Source organism: Chaetodon trifascialis, chromosome 20 (assembly GCF_039877785.1).
Source record: "Chaetodon trifascialis isolate fChaTrf1 chromosome 20, fChaTrf1.hap1, whole genome shotgun sequence".
NCBI lineage: Eukaryota > Metazoa > Chordata > Actinopteri > Chaetodontiformes > Chaetodontidae > Chaetodon > Chaetodon trifascialis.
Window position 1 is genome coordinate 3,878,828 of NC_092075.1, and position 24,324 is coordinate 3,903,151.

At 44.8% G+C, this 24,324-nt stretch overlaps 2 protein-coding genes across 3 annotated transcripts; both read right to left on the reverse strand.

Moving 5' to 3' along the window:
• Positions 1-269: 269 nt before the first annotated feature.
• LOC139348427 (transcription factor TFIIIB component B'' homolog) lies at positions 270-12,857 on the reverse strand. The gene is made up of 29 exons (XM_070988521.1): positions 12,746-12,857; positions 11,450-11,652; positions 10,721-11,363; positions 10,497-10,600; positions 10,269-10,334; positions 9,981-10,139; positions 9,667-9,800; positions 9,466-9,560; positions 9,303-9,357; positions 9,053-9,187; positions 8,701-8,934; positions 8,548-8,611; positions 8,289-8,463; positions 8,100-8,209; positions 7,620-8,016; positions 7,294-7,428; positions 6,800-6,836; positions 6,589-6,702; positions 3,999-6,489; positions 3,700-3,854; positions 3,409-3,593; positions 2,712-2,781; positions 2,451-2,604; positions 2,222-2,363; positions 2,099-2,132; positions 1,904-2,005; positions 1,632-1,821; positions 1,276-1,546; positions 270-1,194 (listed from the first exon to the last, which is right to left on the reverse strand). The coding sequence occupies exons 2-29, from the start codon at positions 11,644-11,646 to the stop codon at positions 1,081-1,083; spliced, it is 6,762 nt and encodes a 2,253-aa protein (XP_070844622.1). The 5' UTR covers positions 11,647-11,652; positions 12,746-12,857; the 3' UTR covers positions 270-1,080.
• A 673-nt stretch (positions 12,858-13,530) lies between these two features.
• dab2 (DAB adaptor protein 2) lies at positions 13,531-21,862 on the reverse strand. Of its 2 annotated transcripts, XM_070989498.1 has the most exons (14): positions 21,691-21,862; positions 18,785-19,056; positions 18,533-18,672; positions 18,154-18,252; positions 17,927-18,058; positions 17,746-17,829; positions 17,416-17,442; positions 17,280-17,330; positions 17,116-17,175; positions 15,056-15,185; positions 14,344-14,952; positions 14,104-14,243; positions 13,922-14,014; positions 13,531-13,834 (listed from the first exon to the last, which is right to left on the reverse strand). In XM_070989498.1, exons 2-13 carry the CDS (start codon positions 18,921-18,923, stop codon positions 13,940-13,942), a joined length of 1,686 nt encoding a protein of 561 aa, XP_070845599.1. In that variant the 5' UTR covers positions 18,924-19,056; positions 21,691-21,862; the 3' UTR covers positions 13,531-13,834; positions 13,922-13,939. The 2 variants fall into 2 exon arrangements, with proteins under 2 accessions (XP_070845599.1, XP_070845600.1); XM_070989499.1 differs by lacking the exons at positions 13,531-13,834; positions 13,922-14,014; positions 14,104-14,243; positions 14,344-14,952; positions 15,056-15,185 and adding an exon at positions 15,540-16,375 and having other exon boundaries at positions 21,691-21,832.
• Between the last annotated feature and the right edge of the window lie 2,462 nt (positions 21,863-24,324).

Consider the following 24,324-nt stretch of genomic DNA (forward strand, 5'->3'; position numbering starts at 1 on the left):
AGAGGCACAAACTGAAAAATAAAATTACACATGATTATCGAGGCTGAAACAGTTCCTGTAAAAACCAGATTGCACACTGAATCCAATAAATGATTTCATTAAACAAAGGAACACAATTACTCCACCACATGAGTGTGGCAGCTACCTGTCAGCCGACAGCCGCAGGTGATGCCTGACACACACTTCTAGAATTAAAGCGTTTCGTTTCATCAGAAGCCAGCAAACCAATCAATCAACAATCAAACTATGGATGAAACACTGGATCAAGCGTTGGTGAAAGAATCTATTTTATTCAGATCTTAAATCTTTCCACGTTTCACTTTGGATGGACTAATGAAACACTGAAGGTGGATAAGACATCACGTGTTTTCGCTTCAAGTATCAAATAATCTGAATGGTGCGTCTCTGAACACGAACCAGTGCGCGTTCGCCTCATCTACACTATATACACACAGTACAACATGTACTAGACCCTTCAAGTGACCGCCTCTGCTGTGTTTTAGTAAATGAGGAAAAAAACTCATTTAAGACCTCCTTTTTTGTTAAATAAAAACAAAATAAATTGTTTCAGATTAAAGATGTTCATAAAATGACACAGAAGAGGCGTTAAGAGAACACATTTAAACATGCAGCTGCACATGACGGCGAGTAATCTGCTTTTTCTGCTCTATGTTAACAGAACGTATGAAAAGAGTTTGATATTGTACAATATTTACATGTTCACAGGTCGCTAATAGCCAAATCAGACAATCGGAGGTTGAAAAGCTGCCGCCTCTTTGGGCCACAGCAAGTTTGCCAGAGGTTTGGTAATAAAGTACAATTCAAGATTTATTACCTGAAGTATTGGCTGATGGAGGCAAACTGAAACGACTCTGAACGAACCTGAAACTACTGTACATCCTCAAAGTGCTCGCGAAAGCGAAAACGCTCCTGTCAGTGTCGTAAATTTAGCTTCACTTTACGACAACTGACAGTAAAAACAACAAAAACGAAAGTCTTAGTTATAAATTAACCTTTACAGACGACAAGAAAAGTCTAAAAAAGGGAGAACTTCCTCCTCGCTCCACCTCTCCACAGCTTCTATCCCTCCTCCACGTCTGTAAAAATGTCACTTAAGAAGTACTGAGACACAGTGGTGGGCTCATCCGCCACAGAGCTGCTGTCCATGCTGGCGATTTGCTGAGAAGCTGCAACCTGCGACAGAGGAGAACAGAGGGTGAGCTGGGATCGACTGTGTGGAGGCGTTTAGGTGACTCCTCATCCACCTCTCCTCACCTCAGCTGTGCAGGCGGAGGCGGCGGGCGTTTGGTCCGAGCACAGCCGGCTGCGCTGGTCGACGTCCGCCTCCGCCGCGGTCGAGGCTGTCGGGTGGGTTTCCTCCGGCCCCGTTGGACCGGGTGCGGGGGCTACATTGCGTGACGTTGAGGCTACAGGTGCTGGTCGTTCTCCTGCTGCAGGCGGAGTTTGGACGTTGCCGGCTGAAGCATCGCTTGAAGGGGCAGCGCTGTTTGTCTCAGAGAGGAAGGAAGGGAAGTCTTTGGGTTTTCTGTCAGGAAGTGGAAAATAAACACGAATTAGCATTTAATTACAATTGATAGATATTAAAGGACTTTCCTACTGTTCTTCCTCACCTATTCCTAGTCCTCCTCGTCTGTGCAGCTTCACCACTTCCTGTCTGTGGTACGACCTCACAGGCTTTTGGCTGCACAGGAAGCTCTGAGTCCTGGGAGTCCTGGGCGGGGATTGTCTCTGCGTCCTTGGCAGCCGGGGTCTTCCTGGCTTGTTTCGTCCTCGGAGCTTTGGGCTTAACCTGCCGTTTGGCTGGTCCAGACAGAAATGGGGACACGATGAAAAAGATTTGCTGGGAGTGCATGAGATGAGTAAGCATTAATCTACTGCATACCTGTCCTTCCAGGGCCCTCTAGCCTCTGCTTCGTGGACGGACGTTCAGCCTCATCGTCCTCTCCAGTCTCTGGTAATATGGACGGCTTGAACGCAGAACTCTCTGTTCCATACAGACAAATAATCCACATTTACTGTTTCTAATACGACATTCAGTATCAGTTTAAATAAAGGCAGAATGGAGGAATTGATGTACCATGTGGATCCAGTGGATTCTCCATGATCGAACCCTGGTGTGTGTGAGAAACAGAACATGTGTGACAAATGCAGATATTTAATCAGCCTCCAGCTACAAGTGCTTCCTCACAGCTTTACTTACTACACATGCAGCTGCGTCCGGCCCGCCATCTTTGACACTGACGAGGCCTGTGTCACCACTCTCCTCCGTGGACCCGGGCAGAGCGGCGTTAGAGAGGCGCCCATCTCTCGCTGCCAAACCCAAACCCTCGCCAGGAACACTGCTGAGGTGAGGAAAAGTTGTCGAGTCAGACACGGAACAAAAGCGGACCCGCGGCTGCGTGGCGAGCTGATAAAAGGCGGGCGCTAACCTCTGCTGCTGCGCTGCTGCGTCTGTTGTGGGAAGATAAGAGAGGGGCTCAGACACGCTGTCCGCCGCCTCCCCTGATGAACAGACTGGGATCTCAGTCAAAGAGAGGATGAAAAACGGTTCATCTGGATCTGAAGGCACCTGCACAGACAGCACTGAGAGCGAGAGCGAGAGCGAGAGCGAGAGAGGTTTCAGCCAGAGGCACGGTGCACGGACTCACAGCCAAAAGCAACTGATGTGGGGGGACGTCTGATGGACTTACTGTCTGTGAACAGTGTGAGACTTGGATGGCTTTGGGTGCCTCCTGCGCTGGATGCTGAAGCATCATGGGACTGTGAAGAGAACCAGAAACATATTTGAAGTTTAATCCATAAATTTGATAAGAGTTTCACAGTAGTAGTAGTTTTGTTGGTGTGTACAGCCTTTTCTATCAGACCTCCCCCCACAGGCCTGTCTGATTAACTTAATTACCCCCTCATTATCAACACCTGTTGTGCTCCAGATGTGTTCATTTGAACATTTTAAACTGGATGATAACAGTGTAAAAGAAAATATGATTAACCTACAGTGCTGTTTTCATACAACTGACCTGAAGTTTTGGTGGTTTGGTTAAGTTTGTGTTTATACTGCTACTTAAAGTGACTGAGTCTGGACATTTCAACAACTTATTCTCTACTTTTAGCTATTTAAACTATTTACTTTTAGCTGCTGTGTTTTCATGCAGTGTTCCCTTGTTAACAGCTGACTTAACGTGGATTTTTTAAAAATTAAACTCAACATTTTTAACACTTTTTTAATGAGTTGAGCTACTCTACAATCCTTCTTATGCACATCTTGTATATATTGTTTACTGCCTCATCATTGTTTATTTTAAAGTACAGAGTGCAGTGTTTCCACTGTATTTGCACACATATCGCCGATAAAGCCGATTCTGATCCTGATATAGATTAATGTCTCACCTGTGAACAACTTTCAGGTTTTTGTTTCTTGCAGCTCTGGGAGGATCCTGCAGCGTGTGGAGGGGGGTTTTGGTTGCTGCGCTGCTCACTGGCTCCCTCTGCTGGTTTCTGAACATCAGGTTGGACTTCAGACGCAGGCTGTTGGGAAGCTGACGCGTCCACACCTTCCAAGCGAGAACCAGAATCTGTGGAGAAGCAAAAAAGACGCTGCAGAGGCACAGATGGCAAAACCCTGAATATGTGCTCAGCATTCTTTCAGATAAACGATCGTTCATTTTAAAAAGGTCAAACCTGCTTCTGCTTGTTTTATAGTCTGGGCTTTTTGGGGCTGTGGAGGGTCCCTGCTGCGTCCCAGGTTGGGTTTGGGTTTAACGAGTCGACCTCTACGAGTCAGAGGAGCTTTTCTTGAGGACTTGGAGGAGTCGGTTGTCTCATTATCTTCAGTGCTACAAGTGGAAAACAAACTCTGTTACAGTAGAAACTAATAATCCCTTTGAAACATTAGGCTGTAAATAAGACAAGACAACAATATTTACATGGTCTTACATCTTTTCGGTGACTGAATCTGGGAGATATGGTCCATGTCTTACCTCCTGGCAGCTGCTCGGTTTGTTTCTGTGGGTTCAGAACACTGCTGGACTGGATCTTGACTTTGTGCCTGCGAGTCATTCTCTGAACGTGGCTGCAGAGTGCTTTCTTTTGGACCTGGTGTGGACTGTGTAGTCACTGGGAGCGCAGATTTAACTTTTACCTCTGATGAACCATCTCCTGAAACTGCAGTTGGATCATCTGCTGGTTGGTTATTTGTCTCTGTAGCTCTAACGGACAAGTCCTGTTTGCAGTCCCATTGGGAAGCAAGTCCAGCCTCCACCCTGTCCCCCGTGGATTCCCCTTCAACTGGGTTTTCACTGCTCTTATTGTCAAGAACCGAGTCTGTCAACACAGTCTGACTCTCTGCTGTGACGATACCATCGGAGGACGCACCCTGCAACGTCTCTGACTCTGCAGGTCGTAACTCTGTTGAGCTGAGAACTTCTGTGCGTAATGAATGTGCTGATGTCAACTGCTTGTTGTCTTTCTCTGCACTGTTGTCCACAGATTGCTGTTCTGAGGTTACATTTGACGCCGTGTCCACGTGGAGTGGTTCAGAGGGTTTACTGACATCATTTGACCTCAGCTTCGTCTGTGGAGTTCGAGCGGACGATCCCAAATTGGGTTTGGGTTTGACCTTGGGAAAGCGTCGCCTTCTCTGAGGTATATTTTGTTCTGAAGCCTCTGAGCTTGGGTCTGGTGCAACTCCGACATCCGTCTTTGGGCCCTCGGTTGAAGACAGTTCCTCTGTGGGTTTATGAGTAGAGCTTAATTCCAATGATGGTGCTGAAAGTGAAGCAGTGCTTTCAATCTGACTTGGTTTTCCAGGAGGGGTGGAACTGCAGGTTGGCTCTGCGTCTGCCATTGTGCTGTCGGGCTGTGAGGTCGGGCTGGAGGGTTTCTCCACGAGCTGCATGTGTCTGATGGGGTCTTCTGTGGTTTGAGGTTTGGACTGCACAGTTCTTGAGGTCTTCGGCGAGATGGGCTTGTCTCTTTCTAAATGATCTTTCCTTGTCCGGGACGTAGATGCAGCTTCTCTCTCTTCTGTCTGACTGACAGCTGACTCTTCTGCATGTGTAGCACAGAGAACAGGTTGGTCGCTGCTCTCTCGGACAGGTGAGTCCACGTTTGACCCTTGTCCAGCTTGCGACTCTGGGGCGTCTGAGTCGGATGGCGGCGGATTACTACAGCTACTCTCAGATGTCCCGACAGGAGACACCAGTTGTTCTTCTGTGGACTCAGATGCTGGCCTCGTGTCTCCAAAGGCCTGCTCGCTACTGGGTTCAAACTGGGCTTCAGGGACGTTCTGGTATTCTGAAACTCTCTGATCTGATGTTGCTGCATCTGATTCTTCCTGACAGACATCTTCAACATTTAGATTTTTCCCCTCAGTTGTTGATTGCTCCTCTGTGGGTGTAAGATTAGAGCCTAAATCACATGATGGTATCAAATCTGAAGCAGGACCAGTGGCTGGAAAGGTGCAGTCATTTAGTTCTGCTTCAACCTCTACTGTTGCTTTTTCGTGTAATTTGGGATTTGGAGTTTGGTCGGAGTCTTTCTCTAAGGAGTGCTTTATGGTTTGAGGTTGTACAGTTCTTGATGTCTGTGCTAGGTTAGGTTTGGGTTTGACTTTCTGGAATCGACTCCTCCTGGTCTGGCGACTAGATGCGGCTTCACCCTCTTCTTTCTGACTGACAGGTGAGTCTCCTGCAGGTGAAACATGTGGAGCAGGATGGTCGCTGCTCTGCTCGACTGGAGGTGAATCCACGGCTGTCAGTTCTGTGACTGCTGTGACGGATGTCGCCAGATCATGACAACTCGTCTTAGCTGAGTCTCTGGTGGCCTGTTCCAAAGTGGGTTCAAACCCAGAAGAGCAGAGACTCTGGTTTTCAGAGGCACTCCGATCAGATGCTGCTGCACCTGATTTCCCAGCATTCACAGACGTCTCCTGACTGCCAGATGGCTCTTCTTTAAGTTTGACTTCGACAGAAGAAATTTCATCCTTTGACAATTTTGGACTCTGGTTTGCTATCTTAGGGGTTTCTTGTGTCTCAGTGGCTTGAGACAGACCAGGAGCATCTGTGTCTTCACTTGTCTTTCCTGCTGATGTCTCTGGTTGGGATTTTGAATGTGCAGTCCTTGAGGCTTGGCCTAGGTTAGGTTTGGGCTTCACCTTGGATAAGCGTCCTCTCCTGGTTTGTGGAGAACTTCTGTTTGCCCTCTCTGGACATGACTGCAGCTGAGGTGTAGGATCCGTACCAGAGCCCGTCCTCTGATCACTGGTTTCAGCAATGGGCACGTCACCGTTGCCTGTTGCGGTGTTTTGTAGCTCCACAGTGACGACAGCTGCTGGTGTTTCTCTGACTCCTTGGCCATGAGTTGCATCCGTAAGAGGAGTGGCACAGTCTTCCTCTTGTGCAGCAGGCTCTGATGCAATCTCTACTTCGACGTGTGGTTGCTTGGTTTCCTCCACACTGACTGATGCTGTTTCTGCAATTAAACATGAAGCCACATTTTAAATTTACTGTAATTTAATCTAAAACAAATGAAATCCAATTCCAATATCAGGAATATTTTGGCCTCTCTTACCTGTTGTGTGATCTTGTAGTGCTATTTGATTCTGTGCTGACTGAGAGAGGTGAGCCAGGTTTCCGATGGCCAGCAGGGTTTGAGCAGCCTCATTATAGCCATCGTCCTCAGTCACTGAAACAAAAAAACAGAAAAATTAATACTTTGACACCACTTAATTATACATACATGTCTTCCAGTGGGAGCTACTCAGAGTACCTCTTCAACATACCTTCTGTGTGATCTGCAGAAAGGAAGTCTATAACATCCTGCAAGGGAAACAAATACATTGTAAATCACATCAAAAGCTTCCCGTATGAGCCAGACTAGTTGTGAAAGGATGAGATGTTCATGGAAAACATATTGCAATAGCCCCAGTTACACTTCTTTGTCATTTTCTTTCTACATCTATGTTAGTTGATTACATCTGGACGAAAAAAGGTTTCCACAAGCTCAACCAGCTCAATAAAATATGAAATACAAAGACTGAATAATCATTCTTCAAATTGGGATTTGTTCATTTTCTTCCTGTAAAGAGTGCAAAAGACATTGTAAGAAAATAAGGTTTGTATTTTATCAATGTTGGCTCTTTTGCATTGAAAACTATGAACATAAATCATACTGATTTTTTAGGTTAGATCTCAGAAATGCTATTAAAATGAGGAGTGTAACTGGGGATAATGGTTTCATTTCACTGATAGTGCACTTTTGGCATTGGACACTTACAACCAGCAGGTCCAACTGATGTTCACACGGCTCAGCTGTGCCTGTCTCATTTTGTGCCAGCTCACATGAGGCATCAGGGCACAGAGCATCTTGGGAGATGCCCAACACATCAGGCATATTGGCCAAGATATCAAGCTACGTGTGGGATGATGGGGGGGGGGGGGGGGGGGGTCAGAGTGGAGGGTTTGAATTATGGAATGTAAAACCATGCACAACAAAAAACTAATGCCAAAACCACAAACACGTCTGTTAAAAGAATTATGCAAAAATAAAATGATGGGTGGTTTGTATCTGAGCAGAGCGTGATGGAAAACTGTCTCTCGTACCTCCTCCATAGTCTCTTCCACTTCTGAAATCACAGCCGTTGGCGAGCGCAGGCTGACAGGAACAAACGCAGGGGCAATGCTGTCCTTACTCGAGCTACATGCAGGGTGCTGCTCCTCCTCCTCCTCCTCTTCTTCTTCTTCCCACTGCCTTTCATTCTCCTCGTCGCTGTAATCTGACTGAGAAGCCCAGAGGGTGACGAGTTTGGGCTTTTTGGACTCTTGGTCTGATTGTGGATTTGAGGATCTCGCCCTCTTGGCTGCGCATTTGGGTTTCGGCTTGGCAGCAGGAGCAGCGGACCCTGCCGGTGAGGCCGCAGCGGCTTCAGATGCAGAGGACTGTGCATCATCTTTGGCAGCGTAAGTCAAGAGGTTGGTGGGTTTGGGGACTCTCCCATACCTACAAAACAAAATCACACACTGATGAACCACTTTTAAAAAAAACAGGAGTCGTGAAATATGTGAAAACATTGCATACTGTACCTGGTAGGTCTCGGAGGTTGAATGGTGACACCCTCTTCTTCAGAGGAAATGTCATCATCGGCTGACTTCCTCTTATCGGCTTGCCGTATGGGTGATGCATCTTTATTTACCTAAAAGGTCAGCATAGCTTTCAGTAAGCCAAACAATGTTTACCAAGACCTGATGATGCTCTGAAAGTGAAATAATAACCTGCTCATCAGAGGCTCCATCATTCACTCCCTCGTCCTCTTTATCTGTGGAAGGCGGTGGAGCTTTTTTAGCCCACTTCCGGCCCAAAGGCAGCAGCGGTTTTGGTGCTCTGCCTCGTGAGAGTTTAGCTGGCTTGATTGCAGGATCCTTGGCTGCATTCTCAGTCTTTTCAGATCTGAATATTAGAGCAAAACAGAGAATTTTAAAGGCAACTGAAGCTGCAGAAAAATGCAACGCAACATTTTACAAGTTTCATTACATGTCTGGATCCGTGCGGTCCTCTGGAAGTGCTGCCTCGGCGTCTTCGGGTATGTAGGCCTCATCTGAGCATAAACAAGCAAAACAAAATCAAGCACAAAGAGAAACTGCAATAACTTTGAGGGAAAAACAAAACAGCTGAATGTTCCTGGACCTTGTTCACCGGTTTTGCTTTTCTTGTCTTTGGGCTCCTCAGCCGAGGCGTCCTGTTTACTCTTTCGTTGTCGCTTCTTCTTCGGCTTAGAAACAGGACTTCCTCCCTCATTGCAGAGGTCCTCGTTCTCTTTCTCTCCCTCCTCCTCCTCATCCTCCTCCAAGAGAGGAATTTCATTCTCTTCTTCCTCATCTTCCTCCTCTACGTCACTCAGCTTCTTTGCAGCTTTTTTGCCTGGAGGGGGAATAAGAACACACAAGGATTATTAATGCGCACCAGAATAATATTTAAGTTGTTAAGTAAAAACACAGAACTCAGTGAGTATCAGACGTAATGAAAAAAGCACAGTTACCCTTTGCCTTTCTCTTGCGCTTCTTCGGGGAGTTCTTCTCAGCAAGTGACTTGAGTTTCTTCCTGTTTTTCTGAACTTCCAGAATCTTCTCTAGCAGCTTAGAAAAATACTCTATGTCCAGTTTGCGCCTCTCTCCTTCAAAACAATTTACAGTAAATGTTGCTTCAAAATATAAAGAGAAATTGCACAGGCAGCTTTACTGAATTCATTTTAAATTCAACCTGAACAAACCGTCCTGCTGAATACTTACTGAAAGCTTTGTCAATCCTCCAGGCATTCTGTCGCTCTTCTTTTTTGAATTTATTCTGAAAGTTTAAATCAATGCAATTACAACAAAGTCATTTTTTGTGAGTGTTGCTGCTTCATATCACGTGGTAGAAATCTAGGTACATATGTCTGAATTCATCACTGACCTTTATCTCTGATCGCGCTCTGTGAGGAAACAGCTGACAGATCATGGAAAAGTCTGTCCCCACCATGCTAACTGCCAGGAAGAACATGTCTGTCTCTGTGGAAAACAGCAAGCAATCAAGACATGAAGGCATCAGAGGAAAACACATGCCATAAAAATGTTAGAATTCAGGCTTATTATTTCTATTTATTATCAATTCAACCTTCACTGGACCAGGGTTTCGAATAGGTCCCCTTCCTGAAGCTTGAGTAAGTTGTGGTGGAGCCACGCTCAAAGATGGGGTCTCGATCCTGAGCTGGGTTTGGCCCTTTGGCTCGCTGGACTTCCACTGTCAAGCTGAAACACGGGTTGAGAGGATATGATAAAGCCAACAACTGACTGCAATAACATAGCAATGCTTTTATTAAAAGGGAATAAAATCACGTCTCTGGAGGAGGCTATGGATGCATCTGTAGACGTTGTTGGCCAGTTTCTAACCAGGTGGCATTTTATGACATTTCATTACAATCTACTGACCTCTCTTCATCAATGATCAGCGAGCCATCCTCTGCGACTTTGACCTGAGGAACCATGATTGCGTCGTCCTGCTCTTCCTCTGCTGCCTCCTCTTCTTCCTCTACCCTTGGGCTTGCAACTGTAGAGGCGACTTCAGGCTCCTGCGCTCTCTCTGGTGACCTGCAGGGATGACGTTACAGAGGGGGGTTTATGATGACGTCCACATACAAACTCTGATAATATATCTATCAATTTATTCCCCACAACGTACAACATCAATAAAACTAGAAGCTGGTGGGATAAACTCACTCTTCTCTTCCAGGAGAAGGTGGGACCACGGTCTCGTTCTCTGGAGCTCTGTCTTCTAAACTAGATCTGGAAAAAATGCAAATTATAGTCACAAAAGACGAGGAACCACAAAAAAAAAAAACGCTTAGTGTCACTTAAGTTCAAGGATAATCAATAAGGAAACATTATCACTGGGGGGAAAGATTAAATGTTACACAAGCTTGACTCAACTGCAGAGGAGACACTTACGTCATAGGGTTAGACAGCGGCAGATAACGGATAAGATCCCTCATGGTCATTTTAGCAGGATCTAAATCATACTCCTTTGCACGTGCCTTAGCTTTCTTGATTTTCTGCAACATCAAATGATAACACGCTTTTAATGCACTGAATGAAGACATATGTAACAGCATATATCTATTCAATATGTTACTAAAAATGGAGAGTGAAGGGAAAGAGGGAAAGCATCTCACCTTTTCTTTGTGCATCTCATGTCTGAGCAGCTCTCTGAGCTTTCGGGCCTTTGCGATCCTCTGTAAGTCTGACGGGTTGTTCAAGAGTCTGCTCAAACAGAGCGCCGGTGGTGACAGTGAAAGCCCGCTCTTGGATGACACCAGAGTCTTGGCTTTCTCCGATATCTCAATAGCTTCTTTGTCCGGCAGAGAGGGGGGGACTTTATCTGGTAATCTGGAAGGAACTTCTTTAACTGGACTGCCTGATGTGCTTTCTAATTGTTTGCTGCTGTCCGCTGGTAGATTGGTTTGTTCCAGCGAATCCTCAGCTGGAGGAACAGCTGCAGGTCTTGAACTGTCAGGAGAAACGATGGTGGGTTTCGGCTGCACTTTGGGCTGCTTGCTGTCTTCTGAAGTTCTCCGTCTCCTCGGGGACTGGAGTCCCGGAGGGGCTGCTGGAGTCTCAGCTTGGCGGGACGTTGTTGGCTTGTCAAGGTCTGAGACTTCCACACGGGTTTCAGAAACTGCCTTGACGGGGGACTTTGGCGTCCGAGCAAGGGTGGAGGGCCGACCTGGGGCCACCTTGGGCTTGACAGAAAACCGCTTCCTTCTCTGGACTGCTGCTGAGGAGCTGGTTCCTTCCCCATTTTGATCATTACCATCCCTAAACAGGAGAAAGAACAGTTGTTATGCATAAAAAAAAAGTTTTACAAAAATAATTTTAAAAGCCATTTAGCGCTTGTCACTCACCCAGCGGCTGAGGGTTTTTCTGATGGGGAGACAACAGACGTGTTATCAGTCACAGCAGTGGCAGTGCTGCTCTCACTGACATCTTTGGGGGTCTCACTGGCCTCCTGGTTTACTGAAGGGGCTTCCTGAGGCGTCGCTGCTGTTCTCCCTGCCGTGCCGACGTTGGGCCGAATACTGAATCTTGACCGACGAAACATTTTGACCTGAAAACAATCCGTGAATGCAGTTTTTAACGAGCATTCATCGTTCACTGACACTGTCAACATAAATACCTGCACACTGTAAATATTATTTATTGTCACATTATCCTTTGAGTATATTTGTGCACTTTTTGGTCTTTTTTTGTCCTCGTTGAACTGTGTGTCCTTTTTTTCTGTGTACAAACACTTAGCCAATAAAAGCTGATTCTGATATATGTTTATATATGATATGATGGAGTATTACCTATCCTCTAGTGTAGAAAGTACTCCATATTAACGAATTACAACATTAAAATGCTCTTAGATGTATTTGTTAGTGATAAAAACCAATAATCTAATATTCTTGAAAGGAGCCACTCTGCTTGATGAGTACTTTTACTTTTGTTGATAATACTGTACCTCAGTAACGTCTCTAATATTAGGACTTTTCCTTGTAATAGAGTATCTCCAGACCATAGTATTTCTACTTTTTCTTTAGTACAGGATCTTGAGTACTTCTTTCACCCTTTGCTACTATTTCATAATGGCTATTTCACTCAAAATCCAACGATTATAATACTGTGTTAAACATATGGTGATGGTGTAAAACAGTAACTAACTGGGCTTTACAGGAGCACCAAAATGTCTTTTACGAACGGATTTCCATGCTGTAACTGTAACGTTAAGTGCTGCATTAGCTAAATACAGTCACAACGATAAAAAAAAAAACAATGACTTGCTGCTGTGGAGCTAGCAAGAACACATTCATGTATTCCAAAACTCAACGTTACTGTCGGCTAACGTTATTTAACTGACAGGGCTAGTGACGTTGACAGCTGAAGCCGTTAGCCAAAACTGACCGTTAGTTAATAACCAGAGGTTTAATAAGATAACACACCTTATTCAAAAGAGTGTAAGACATAATGAAAGGGGTCAAAAATGGACAAAAACGAGCTGAAAAGTGCCCAAATCTGCGCTCGAAGTCGCTTGTCAACACTTTTGGTATGCGAGTCTTTCCGACTTGGACCGTCCTATTGCTAACACTGAGAAGCTAAAGCAGCTATATTTAAAATCTTATTACGTTTACGTGTGTCTTATTTTGCGGGGAACGACGTACCTGCTCCAGAAAATGTTGTTTGCTGGGAGAAATAAGCTTTCATCTATCGACGACGAGCGGCAAACAGAGGACCCCATGCACAAACTAATCCGCCATGTTTTTCATGACGTATGATTTTCGTGAGAGAAAGGGGTTGTGGGTAATGTAGTCAAAGAGCTGGATGAGGTAATATCATACAGTCTATAGGCAAGAGTGGCCTTTTCTCTCAAGTAATCTAAGCATTACAATGGGACTGTAATACTCAGAGATGGAAGAAAATACTATGAAAGTGATGAGCAGTTACACATTAAGTCAGTTAAAATTAGTGCAATAATATCATGTGGCTGATAAAACTTAATAAACCTTAAGTTAAGCAAAATTTAGACTGCATGACTTTTACTTGTAATAGAGCATTTTTACACTGCACTATTGTATCTGAACATTTGAAAATCATTACTATTATTAGAACTACCGGATTTTTCCTGTTGGTTTCATAAAGATGTACATTTCTGAGCTGCTATGCTTTTTTCCTCTCATGTGAGTACATTCACCAATGGTCCATCCATGAAATATTTCATACCAGCTATTGTAAGTGTCTATACTATATAATATGCAATAAACAGACAAGTCCTACAGACACATTTTTACACCATCTGTGTTTGGGGGCTGCAGCCAGAACTCTGACCTTTACATTTCTTCAATCATACAGCTTATCTGCTGGACTGTTGAACCTCCAGCCAACTGCAAACTGTTGATTCGCTAATTCAGTCTGAAGAAGGCGATGGACTTGTGAACACCTTGCAGCGTTATGATTGAATTCTTTTATTTCTTTAACACAGACAGCATCAGCAGTGAACCCTCTCACACGCACACCACATTTCTTTCTTCAGCAGATCATGACATTACATTTACTTCTTAGATCAGTGGTCTTTAGAAAGAAGGGAACTACTGATTGGACAGAAAAAAAACATCAAAGGTGGAGGTGTAAAATAAGGGTGGGTCAGGGACAAGAGTTAGAAGAGTTCATCATTTGGATTGTCTTGCGCACGCTGCAGCAGCTCGTCCCGAAGATGTTATTTGATGTCAAGATCTCCATTAGCTCCATTTCAACTGTGAGGGCAGAGAGAAGATAAAAAAGTGAAAACAGAGTATATATAAATCCAATTAAGGAATAAACAAGTATGAACACATACTAACTTATGGTCAAAGTTACGGTCAAGCAAAGGGATTTCCGAAAGGATCGCCAAAAGCAGCTGCTGAACCAGAAGTCTGACCAACAGCGGGTGTCTGCTATGAGATGAAGAAAAAAAGGCGAAAATTACAAACGATGCTGCGATACTTGACGCAGTGTCAATATCTATCTGTGTGAATCTCTGTACCATAGCTACAGGCGGCACTCCAAACGGACTGGAATTCGGGGCCCCAAACGCTTCATCAAACATGTCCTGACTGTTTGCACTGGGGGCAGAAGGGTTAAAGCTTGAAGCTGCAGCTGGAGCAGGACCTGGTTTAGGAAGATCTAAACAGGCACATGATAACAGAGCACACGATTAGTGACGGATCTCACCGGCATTTATGTGTCTGCTTGCATCATTTTGACTACATGCACTGCAGTTTACCGTTAACAACTGGTGACATTTGATTGATATCAAAGTCATCGTGATCTGCACTATCCTGAGCCAAGCCCACTTTACTGGAAAAGTACTGATCAAATGCTCCTTGCTCCTTGTTGCTGCCGGGGGCTGCTGCAGAGTTGGACCCTAGCTCGCCTTTCCTCGCTGGGATGGCAGGGGGTTTGGCAAGCTGGAAGTCCTTGAACATGTCCTTTCCAGTCTTCTTCTCTTTATCTCCAAGGGGGTCCAAAGCTGTGAAGGCACTGTTCTCTATCTTTGGAGCGGCCTCCTTACCCGGTGGCCTAGGAGGGGGGCGTGACGGACCAGAATGGAAGGGGTTGGTCGGCTGACCCCAGCCTGGCCCGGCTGCTGCTGGTGGCTGGCAGAAGATGTGGGGTGGGGATAAAGGTGGGGCAAACTGAGGTGGCAATGGCTGGCCCCAGGCTGTGGGTGGCATGGGTGGACCACCGAAGGCAGATGGCTGTGGGAAGCTGAGCCCAGGGCCTGGAGCTGTCACTCCTGGCATGGGGAACATGGAGGGTGCTGCAGTGGAGGCTGCCCACATGCCTGCAGCGGGCATACTTGTGGCAGCTGGAGGACCCAACTGAAGATTCCCTAAAGGAAAAAGGAATATGCAAGTTTAAAGGGAATGGAAAGTAAATCCAAAACAGCTTCTGAATATTTGAATAAGACACAAAGTTCCACTGTTATTTATTACCCAGAGCAGCTATGGAGGAAGGAGTGGAGTTGGCGGGTGCGCTGTTGAAAAGGTCACCTGAAGCAGATGACCCTTCAGAATGAGCAGGAGCAGCAAACAGCTCTGCTCCAAACAGGTCACTTGCTGTGGACTATTCAAAGAAAATAAAGCAAAAATATGAAGTATAGCAGCACCACATTGATGTCATTTTCTAACTTATGAACTAAGATTAAACCAATCTTTAGCAACAGCAACAAATTATTCACTAGAATTATGTCGTTAGAAATAAATACTACCTTATTTACCTGAACACTGATACGTATGCATGCTTTGCCACTTACCCGTGCTTTTATCACTGAAGCATGAGTGTTAGAAAGAAGATTAGGAGCAGAGATGACAAAGGGTACACTTCATTCAGCAGCGCAGTCAAAGTGTCATTTATTCAAGCCAGACAGAGAAGCACGTGACCGCCGGTGCATGCACAAAGACAGAATGAATCCACACCACAAGCCCTTAACTGCAGTCCTTTGTCATTGGCCTTGCATCTTAACCAAATGCATCTTTTGGCATATCCTGTCAGACACCAATGCATAACCCAAATGCTCAGAAAGGGAGGTGTTAGCAAACTAACCGTGCTCTGGAAAATGTGCATAAAACCCCATTTTTAGGCATCACACATGCAACTGTACTATGATTCATCTGGCTGTGGAATTTCACCTTTGCACTCCTGCGACCTCGTCCAGCCTTAGAGCTCTGTGGAGGCGGGTTTATGACTACTGAATCCTTGCTATGAGTCACGGGGGGTTGAGGGTGATGGTTTATGCCATTTGAGACAGGGGCGGTTGTCAAAGATGCATCAAAAAATGGGTTTTTGGTTGAGAGAACTTGTCCAGATTCATTCCCGTCCATCATGGTAATTGTGTTGCCCTGAGTTATTTTGCCCCCTAGTGGCCACTGTCCGTTACTGAGAGCGAGGATCATGGTCTTACTGGATAACCCATTTATCTGCTGACTGAGGTGTTCAGAGTCTCCATTCAAACCACCGTTAACAATTGTCTTACTGGTGGTGCCAGCAGTGCTGCTTAGGTGATGAGCGGTGGCGACGGAGATGCGTGAATGATCGGGTGCCGACCGAGTGGGCGATTTAGAAAGGGGGTCATCTCTGAAAGGGTCAGTGTCTGGGGTTGGAAAGTAGCCAAATGTTGAGGAAAAGGGATTCTCTGTGTGGGGAGATGCCCTACGGTCAGCGGCACAGGAAGTTACAAAGGAGTTTCCCTTTATGCAATTCTGATTGCTGTCAACTTCAGCAGAAAAGTCCAGCAAGAGAATATCATTAGAGTCCTGGTTAACATGAGAGGGACAGTGGGAGAGAAAAACAGATTTATGAATCAGTTCTGCAGAGGAAGAAAAACACATGTGTAAACAAAATGAAAAATGAATCACATGGTGTGAAAAGACATGAAATTTAAAGCTGCTGCCGGTAAAATCTCTCCCTCGAAACATCACTTTCTTCTCTTTATCCTGAACAACAGCACGTTATATAAATGTGCTGAAGTCAGCACGAGCTTGCTGAGCTCATGAACTGGCCCTACAACAGTGATGGAAAACAATACCACTGCAGGCCTGCAGGTGTCACCAACGTCAACACAAACGTCTCTTTCACAGATTCGACTTGCAGCAGCTTTGCAAGTTTGATGAACAACAATGAGATTGGAATACATGAATCATAAACTCAATTCTTAAAAGGCCCCTTTCCTTTTGATTTAAGTCTGAAATCTACAATTTAAAAAAAAATCTGATACTTCCAGCCAATCACCAAACACAAAAAAGGCCCTTTTTAGAGTTGAGTTCAGACACAGAGAATGATCTGGAGGTGCTGAGTGGAGCATTTCATACAAACACATTAAATCAGATCAAGAAGCAGCATGTAGCGAAACAATTGCACTAATTGATAATTACTATTTTCTGCCTTTTTAAAACTTTTTAAACTGTAAATACGCAGCTACACTTCCTTAACTAAGTATAAACCCACTATGTTGCCCAGATAAAGGGAACATTTTGCACTGTGGCACCACGCTTACATTTGGAGCCTGGATGTCTGGAGGGGTCGACATGTCTCCAAAAAGGTCAAGCTCCACTGGCTGGATGTCAAAAAAAAGAAAGAAACACACTGTATTTACTCAGCTACTATAAATCAAATGTGTTTAATGTTGAGCTGCAAACACAACAGAGCAGAAATTCTTACTTGGGCGGTTTTTACTTTGCCGTCCACACTTAGCAAAGCATCGCTTCCATTCTGAAAACAACACAGAAAAGCAGAAGGTTAAGAGGGGAAAGTCAGAGGAACTACTTGACGAAAACAAGTGCTTCCAAGTGCTTACCTCAACCACAGTGCTGCCATTTTCACCCTGGAAACAGAGGCCGACTGTTAATGTTCATACTTATTTTCTTAATTCAGCGAGGCGTGTGTCATTTCACATCATTTCAATGGAATGTGCGAAGATGTGATTCACTGAAAGAGCACAGAGAGGCAGTGTTGACATTCAGGACGCACTGTACATGCCGTACAGTGCGTACCCTGTCAACCCTCCCCGATGACCACACCAAAACGCCTTTCTCTCCGAGAGAAAATGTTTTCACTGTCCAACTTTTGAAGAGAGAAAAAAAAAAAACTCTTTCCAGTGTAAAGTCGAAAGCCTCCGAACAGTCACCTTCTGTGAGGCCTCGGCTTCTTTCTTCTTCATGTTGAAGATGACCTGGAACAGGTCTTTCAGGTCGATGACCAGGGGCTCGGCCTGTGTGGTGACAAGGACACATTTTCACTGTTGCCTGCTGGTCTTTGTTGTCATTCGAGCACGTGCGCCTGTGACAGAGCGCCAACGTGGCCGTTACCTGCTGTGCGGTCTTTATGGCGAAGAACTGATGCTGCCCCTCTGCTCCGCACACATATCCAAACGCCCTGTTATCTGTTACATCTCTGGCGATGAAGGAGATCTTATTCACCACGTGCTCGTGCTCAATCACCTGAGTTACAAGGACAGGGGTTTTATTAGCAAGCCAAACTAAATCCAATGAACTTCACAGCTAATTATTCTTCACAAGGAAACGGTAGAACTCACTCCTGATCTCTCATCAATGATCTTGATGCCCGACATAGAAATGTTGACCCAGATCCTCTGTTTGTGTTTGCCTTGGGACCGAGCAGCTACTGCCATACCCTGGAGTAAAATAAATAATACATGCTGCTCCGTTTGTCTGTCTTTTGTGAGTAAACGAAACTTGACTTTAATTAATATCTGGACATTCAGTGCACAGTGTCGCCCTCTGCTGTGAGGACATGTCTACAGCACATAGGCTGCCGGTGATGTTCCTGTATGTGTCCATAACACCCACCACATTATTAATGAATTAGTGAGTGAAAAACATTAAAGAAACAAGCTTTGATATATTTCATGAATCGTAAAGACAGCATTGCACAGTCAAAGGTCCCTGCTGCACCTTCAGCTTCATCATGGAGTCCTGGCACATCTTGTCTCCTCTGGCTTCTGGGACATCATCGATGCCAATCAGCTTAGCCTTGTATCTCACACCGTCCCCTTTAAACCTGCCCAGCAGGTACTCATCTGTCTTTTCTGGGACTGCAAAAACACAAAAACTATGAGCTACAAGATAAGACCAGAAAATCCTGACATTCAATCCAAAGTCTTGATCATGATCACAACCATCATCACGGCGCCTTCCGTCACTCACCCTTCTTCTTCTCTTTCTTGAATGGGACCTTGGATGTGGAAGGGGAGGTGGGAGGGGTGTTGGAGGTGGAGGTCGTGGACGGGGATGTGACGCTGGGATCGGCGGGGACGGGAGCGCTGTTCTCCACCTCTGCAGACATGGCGTGGGGTGAGCCTCGCTGGACGAGTGGACAGTCGGGGGGCAAAGCAGACGGCGGCTCGGCGTTCAGAGGCGGCGAGGTCAGCTGAACAGATGAGTCCTCAACACCCACGCATACTTTTCTTGTTATTTGTCTGGAGCAGAAAAAGTGAAGTGGGACGGTGTGTGTGGTGAGAGAGAAAAAGGAGAAGGACACCAGTTAATACACTCTTTCCTGGTGAGACGGCACACAAGATATTGGACTCTGAAGGGCTGCCAGAAAGGTTTTGCAAATTACTGCAGAAAAGACAGTTTTGCACATCATAAACAATCATGTTCTTTTAACAATCCACAGTATCATTTACAACGACAGAATCACCCTTCTGACAGAAGCATAAGACAACACGAGCCATAAAACTCACAAGGATGAGAACAGAATAACACACTTTAACCCTGAGGTACACATGCTGCGGCAGTTATCAGAGTAAATGATCCTAAAGGACCTCGAGGTCCTGCACCTCTTAAATTTACATTTCTGCTGCCACTGAGCTTTATTTAGGGAGGATAATTAAGACAAATGACAAGGTACCAATACAACTGCACAGATGGACAAAGAAAAGCACATTCTGTAATCATACATCATGTGATTTGTCAGATCCATAAAAATTCCATCCAAAATCAGTGAGCTGAGCTAAGTTCGGCTCAGGAGCAACACGCTAGCCATACATCTGCACATCATCATCATAAAAAAAACGTCACCATCAATTTGTCTGTCAACATACTGGACATCACTCATGAATACCTCTGCATTTACAGCGCAGGGGACACAAGGCCACGTCACATGAGACAAAAACAACAGCACAGTGGATCGCAGCGGACGACACAGCCGCTGAGATTCACCCGGTTCTCCTCCACTTATCTAATGTGGATGCATCACTCCACTTAGTCTCTCAATGAATCAAGCAATCACAACGAAGTGGTAACAATCCGATGCATTCAGCCAGACAAAAAGGAGTCCTGCTCCACAAAAACAACTGGAATCAAACCACAGCAAACATGGCTCTGAGTGAGACGTACATACCTTTAGGACCAGGTCCAGAGGCTACACTGCCTAGAATATCAGTGTAAAGAGGCTGTGAATACTGTAGGACAGAGCAAAGGTTGAAAGCGGGCAAAGGTTGAGCAATTACCTGAGGTTAATCTTACGCTAACAGAGCAAAAAATCTCGTGATGCCCAGCTAAGCAAGTACAGACGGAAATTGGAGCCTCTGGAATGATCATTTACTCACAACACTCCCTCGCTGATAATGTGGAATCAGGGTAAAACGAGGCTCACAGGTGAGGAATCCAAACGCACCTGTGTGATCATGCAAATTCAAAAAAAGTCCAGCCAAGAGGCATCCTTTATGAGGATGTCAATCAGGCAGGAAATTTGTTTGATTCGTAAAGGAAATGGGGGCCATACACGATGAGGTAACAGATGGGGATGTCAAAGGTCACCGAGTGCACTCAGGTTTGTGCCAGCTGTTCCCTCGCCACGAAAGAGTCTGACACAAGCATCCAGAGACTCCGTGAATGAGCACCTATTCAAAATAGAAGGTGCAAAGCTGGGTTTAAATTGAGGATGTCTTCTCATTATGTATTCATTTTAATACTTGTTCCAATAAGGGCTACATCACCAGAGCTACTGTGCAGCTGTAAAACAATAAAAGCTTCATTTCATCCACCAGCACCAGCCTTGAAGTCAAGGAAACAAGCAGGGCATGTTTGGTTCCCCGTGGTGGCATTTAAATTCCTGCCAGGCACGGAGACACACATGCTGTTTTTGTTGCTGTGCGAGGAAGCGTAGAAAAACAAGACATAAAGCTAAACACTTGTTGATGCTCCATTTACAGCGTGACACATGACTGCACTTGTCCTGCAACTCAAAACAGTGTCAGAGTCCCACAAGCTGGAGGACTCAGGCTAATAAAAAGGGCGAAATGTCAGCTGTTCGTTGAGTTAAAGGATTACATTTTAACAACAGAAGGTAGCCACCGCCGCCAGATGAGGGATGAGAAGAGAAATCTGAAGCTTTTATTTGAATCCAGCAGTGTCACAAACACAAGGAGCACTAAGTCCCAAAAAAGAAGTGTAAATTTCTATTTGTCAGCAGAATAACTGCAGCGCAAGGGCAGAAATGTCACAATCCTGAGCCATCAGGAAACGTAAACTACTGCACATCTGGAGGAAATCAGAGGGAATGACTCAGTCTGCAAGTGAATGAGATGGTGAAATACCACAGGCCCACTGTGAACACAAAGGGCATGCAGCCACTTTCATCCAAAATGAAAAGTGTTGTGCACTCAAACTGGGTTAGAGACATGTAAGTGTGTGGAAAGGAGACGCAGCTTGAAAACGTATTGCAAACCAGATTAAAAAGATGTTTGTTGAGAGAGCTGCAGCTGGACAGAGAGGGAGCTCTGCAGAGAGCTGAAGAGGGAGAAAAGTTTGTTAGTGTTTGTTATCCCAGCATGTTTGGATGAAAATGAAACGAAATGAGTCCCAAATAACAACACTGAACATTTCCTTTGAGTGTGATGAAGCTTTCCTACACTGATTGAAAGAAACAACTGACTTTAAGTCTGTTTGAGACTGAGGAGCAGCTCCCACAAACCTACTTGTAGTCATTTTATGTTTTTTGTCGGCGGACTCAGAGAGGATTTTTGAAACTGCTGTAAAACGACAACCTGCAGTGCTTCGGTGGATCTTTAATGAATGCATGGATGGAAAAAGTTGCGGTGACTTACCTGTCGGAAAGCGCGCAGTGAGACGTTGAAATCCTGCCGTAGAAACGGTGACTTTTGTTCCCGTGATGCCTCCGCGGCTCCGGCGCAAAACGAGTAAGAGCAAACACAGCTTCGGAAAACGAGCAGGAGTCAGATGTTTTCCGCTAAATGCCGTGGACAGAAAGGAGAGACTGCTGCAAACTCCCAGTTTAACCCTTGAGTGGCTGACAGACCCAGCGCACCGCACGCTGCGGAGGGGCGGTCCGTTCACGCCTCCGACGCGCACAGAAACGCAGGCCTGCAGTAAGTGGGTCACGATGAGTGTTCACAGTGATGTGTCATTAGAAAACACATCTTATTTCTTTAGCACATCAAACACGAAGTTTCATTCAGCTTGAGTCTGATTATGAGAAAAAGAGAAATGTGACATTTATGTGTTCCCCATTAAAGCAGCCATAATCAATATTTTCTATAACAGATCAGATGATTATGCGTAAAAAGCTGCTCACAGACAACTTTCCCCTGACTCTGCAGTTCGTCTTTCAGTTCATTGTTTTCCTTAAATGTATTACACATAAATATACTAATTCTGTGGTATTTCAAAGTACTTTTAAAAAGTACTTCACTTTCACTGCTGTACTTAGGTACACTTAAAGTTTGTAAAAAGTTGTGCCAAATTATCAACTATTTACACTTCGAGCATACTCAAGTATTACTCAAGTGGTACACAAGTACCACTTGAGTACCACAGTGTGTACTGAGTACATTCTTCAAACATGTTTAATTTAAGTATAATGTGTTGTCACCTGGGGATGTTTCCTTCAGGAGATGGTGGAGACCAAAAACCTTTAAATCAGTGAAAATCGTCAGATGGCCAGAAATATGACTTCACATGAATGCTAATGTTGCTCCCTATCCGCTGGATGTGTAAATAAGCAGTTGTTTGCTAACAAGAGTGCCACATCAACTTAAAATATAATCGTGTTCACTGAACAGCTTGTTTCTGCTGCCCCCAAGTGGCCAAAAAATAAGTGATTGCAGCTTTAATTTCTAATATGATAATATGATCTAATATGTCCCCAAGAAGGCCCTCGCTCCGAAGCCTTTGAGTAATGTGTGAAAATAGGTGCAGGTACTTCCTTTTTCTTTGCTATTTCTATTCCAAACAAAGTGCCTTATAGTGGATAGAAGAAGGCAAAGGTCTGGCTGGGAGGATTCCTCGTCGCTCGGCATTTGTGGCAGAAATTGCTTCAAACACTGTTTGCCGGAAAGCCATGAATGTGTCCCACCTTCCTCTGCCAGCGCTGCGGGTCCACAGCATTGGATGGTTTTCAAATTAAAAAGCTCATTCGTGTCATCTGAATATTATGTAGTGTCAGACGGAGTGAGGAGAGTCCAAACCAGAGAGGAAAGCTCCAGTGCTGCTAACACAGCACATTTTTTCTAAAGACCAGGCACTTTCCTTTGCCATAGTGTTACTGCAATTACAGTGAACTGCTGGCTGAAAACAGGTCATCAACTTCCTCAGTATAAATGTCTATTTTGCTTTAGATACCATGTAGTGATTCAGCCATGTAATGACAGTTTTTATATTTGCTGTGCTAAGCACTGAGTGCCAGTTCTGATATTCCCAGGAAGAAAACCCTCAAGCCTCACGGGAAGTGCATTGTCTTATGTTTGCAGAAGCATCAATAGATGTTTGTTTGGGATAATTAAGAGAATAACTGGGTAGTCAGTATAAGCAGGGATAGCCACAATTAAAAAGACAAAGAGCTGGAGCTTCTTCAACAGACAAAAACAAAGAAATAGAAACAAATTATTGGGAAGGGAAATCATCTACAAAACTAAACATCAACTCTGAGATGAGCAGCGCTGTCAGTGTGGCTGTTGTCCTGCAGACCGGTCGGTTTCACTTCTGTAATCTTGTGTGTTTCTACTGCTATGGTGATCCATCCCTTGATAATTATAATTTCCATGTCAGACAACTTTTGAATGGCTGATGGTAACTTAAACTCCAGAGAAACATCCCACAGCTGTCACCGTGATGTCTTTCTGGCTGCAGTTCAGTGAGAAATCAGCTGACGGCCTGACAGCGCCACAGGTTTATCATAATGTTTCTGTTGGCAGCATGATGGAGCTTATTGGTTAAACAGCAGAAAGCGTTGCATACATGCTGTTTCTGGTGAAATTCTGTAAGAAATCAAAACTATTTGCACGGTCAGCCAGGACTAGCTGTGTGTGAGAAAACCTTTTTTTGGCATTTTGGACAAAGAGGTGGTGCGTGGGTGGAGCTGGGGCAGGTTGAATGAAGTCTGGTTGCTGAAACCTAGCCGCTAGCTGTCATTTGAAGCTGCCATGCCCATAATTATGCATAATTTAAAGCGGTTGTCATGAACGAGGAAATTAGCTTTAGAGACCAAAACTGCTTTTTGTACCAGGCTGTAAACATGCTCAACTCTACTGTAGAATTGGAAATTTTAATTTGGGGGTCTATGGGGATTGACTGACTTTTGCAGCCAGTCTCATGTGGACATTTGAGGAACTGCAGTTTTTGGCATTTGTGTGTTAGCTTTATTTTTCAGCACCAGATTCCAACTGTCAAATACACAACTTTTGGTGTTTGTTTATTATTTCCTTGGAAAAGACATTTTTAGA

Excerpts from the sequence above, each read along its gene's own strand:
- dab2 (XM_070989498.1), bottom strand. The coding sequence starts at position 18,923 with ATGTCTGCAGAGGTGGAGAACAGCGCTCCCGTCCCCGCCGATCCCAGC. Across the intron at positions 18,253-18,532 it reads ACTCCATGATGAAGCTGAAG|GGTATGGCAGTAGCTGCTCG; the intron begins GTGCAGCAGGGA and ends ATTTTACTCCAG. Across the intron at positions 17,176-17,279 it reads GCAAAGTAAAAACCGCCCAA|CCAGTGGAGCTTGACCTTTT; the intron begins GTAAGAATTTCT and ends TTTGACATCCAG.
- LOC139348427 (XM_070988521.1), bottom strand. The coding sequence starts at position 11,646 with ATGTTTCGTCGGTCAAGATTCAGTATTCGGCCCAACGTCGGCACGGCA. Across the intron at positions 9,561-9,666 it reads GAAACCCTGGTCCAGTGAAG|AGACAGACATGTTCTTCCTG; the intron begins GTTGAATTGATA and ends TGTTTTCCACAG. Across the intron at positions 2,364-2,450 it reads GCAGCAGCGCAGCAGCAGAG|CAGTGTTCCTGGCGAGGGTT; the intron begins GTTAGCGCCCGC and ends TCCTCACCTCAG.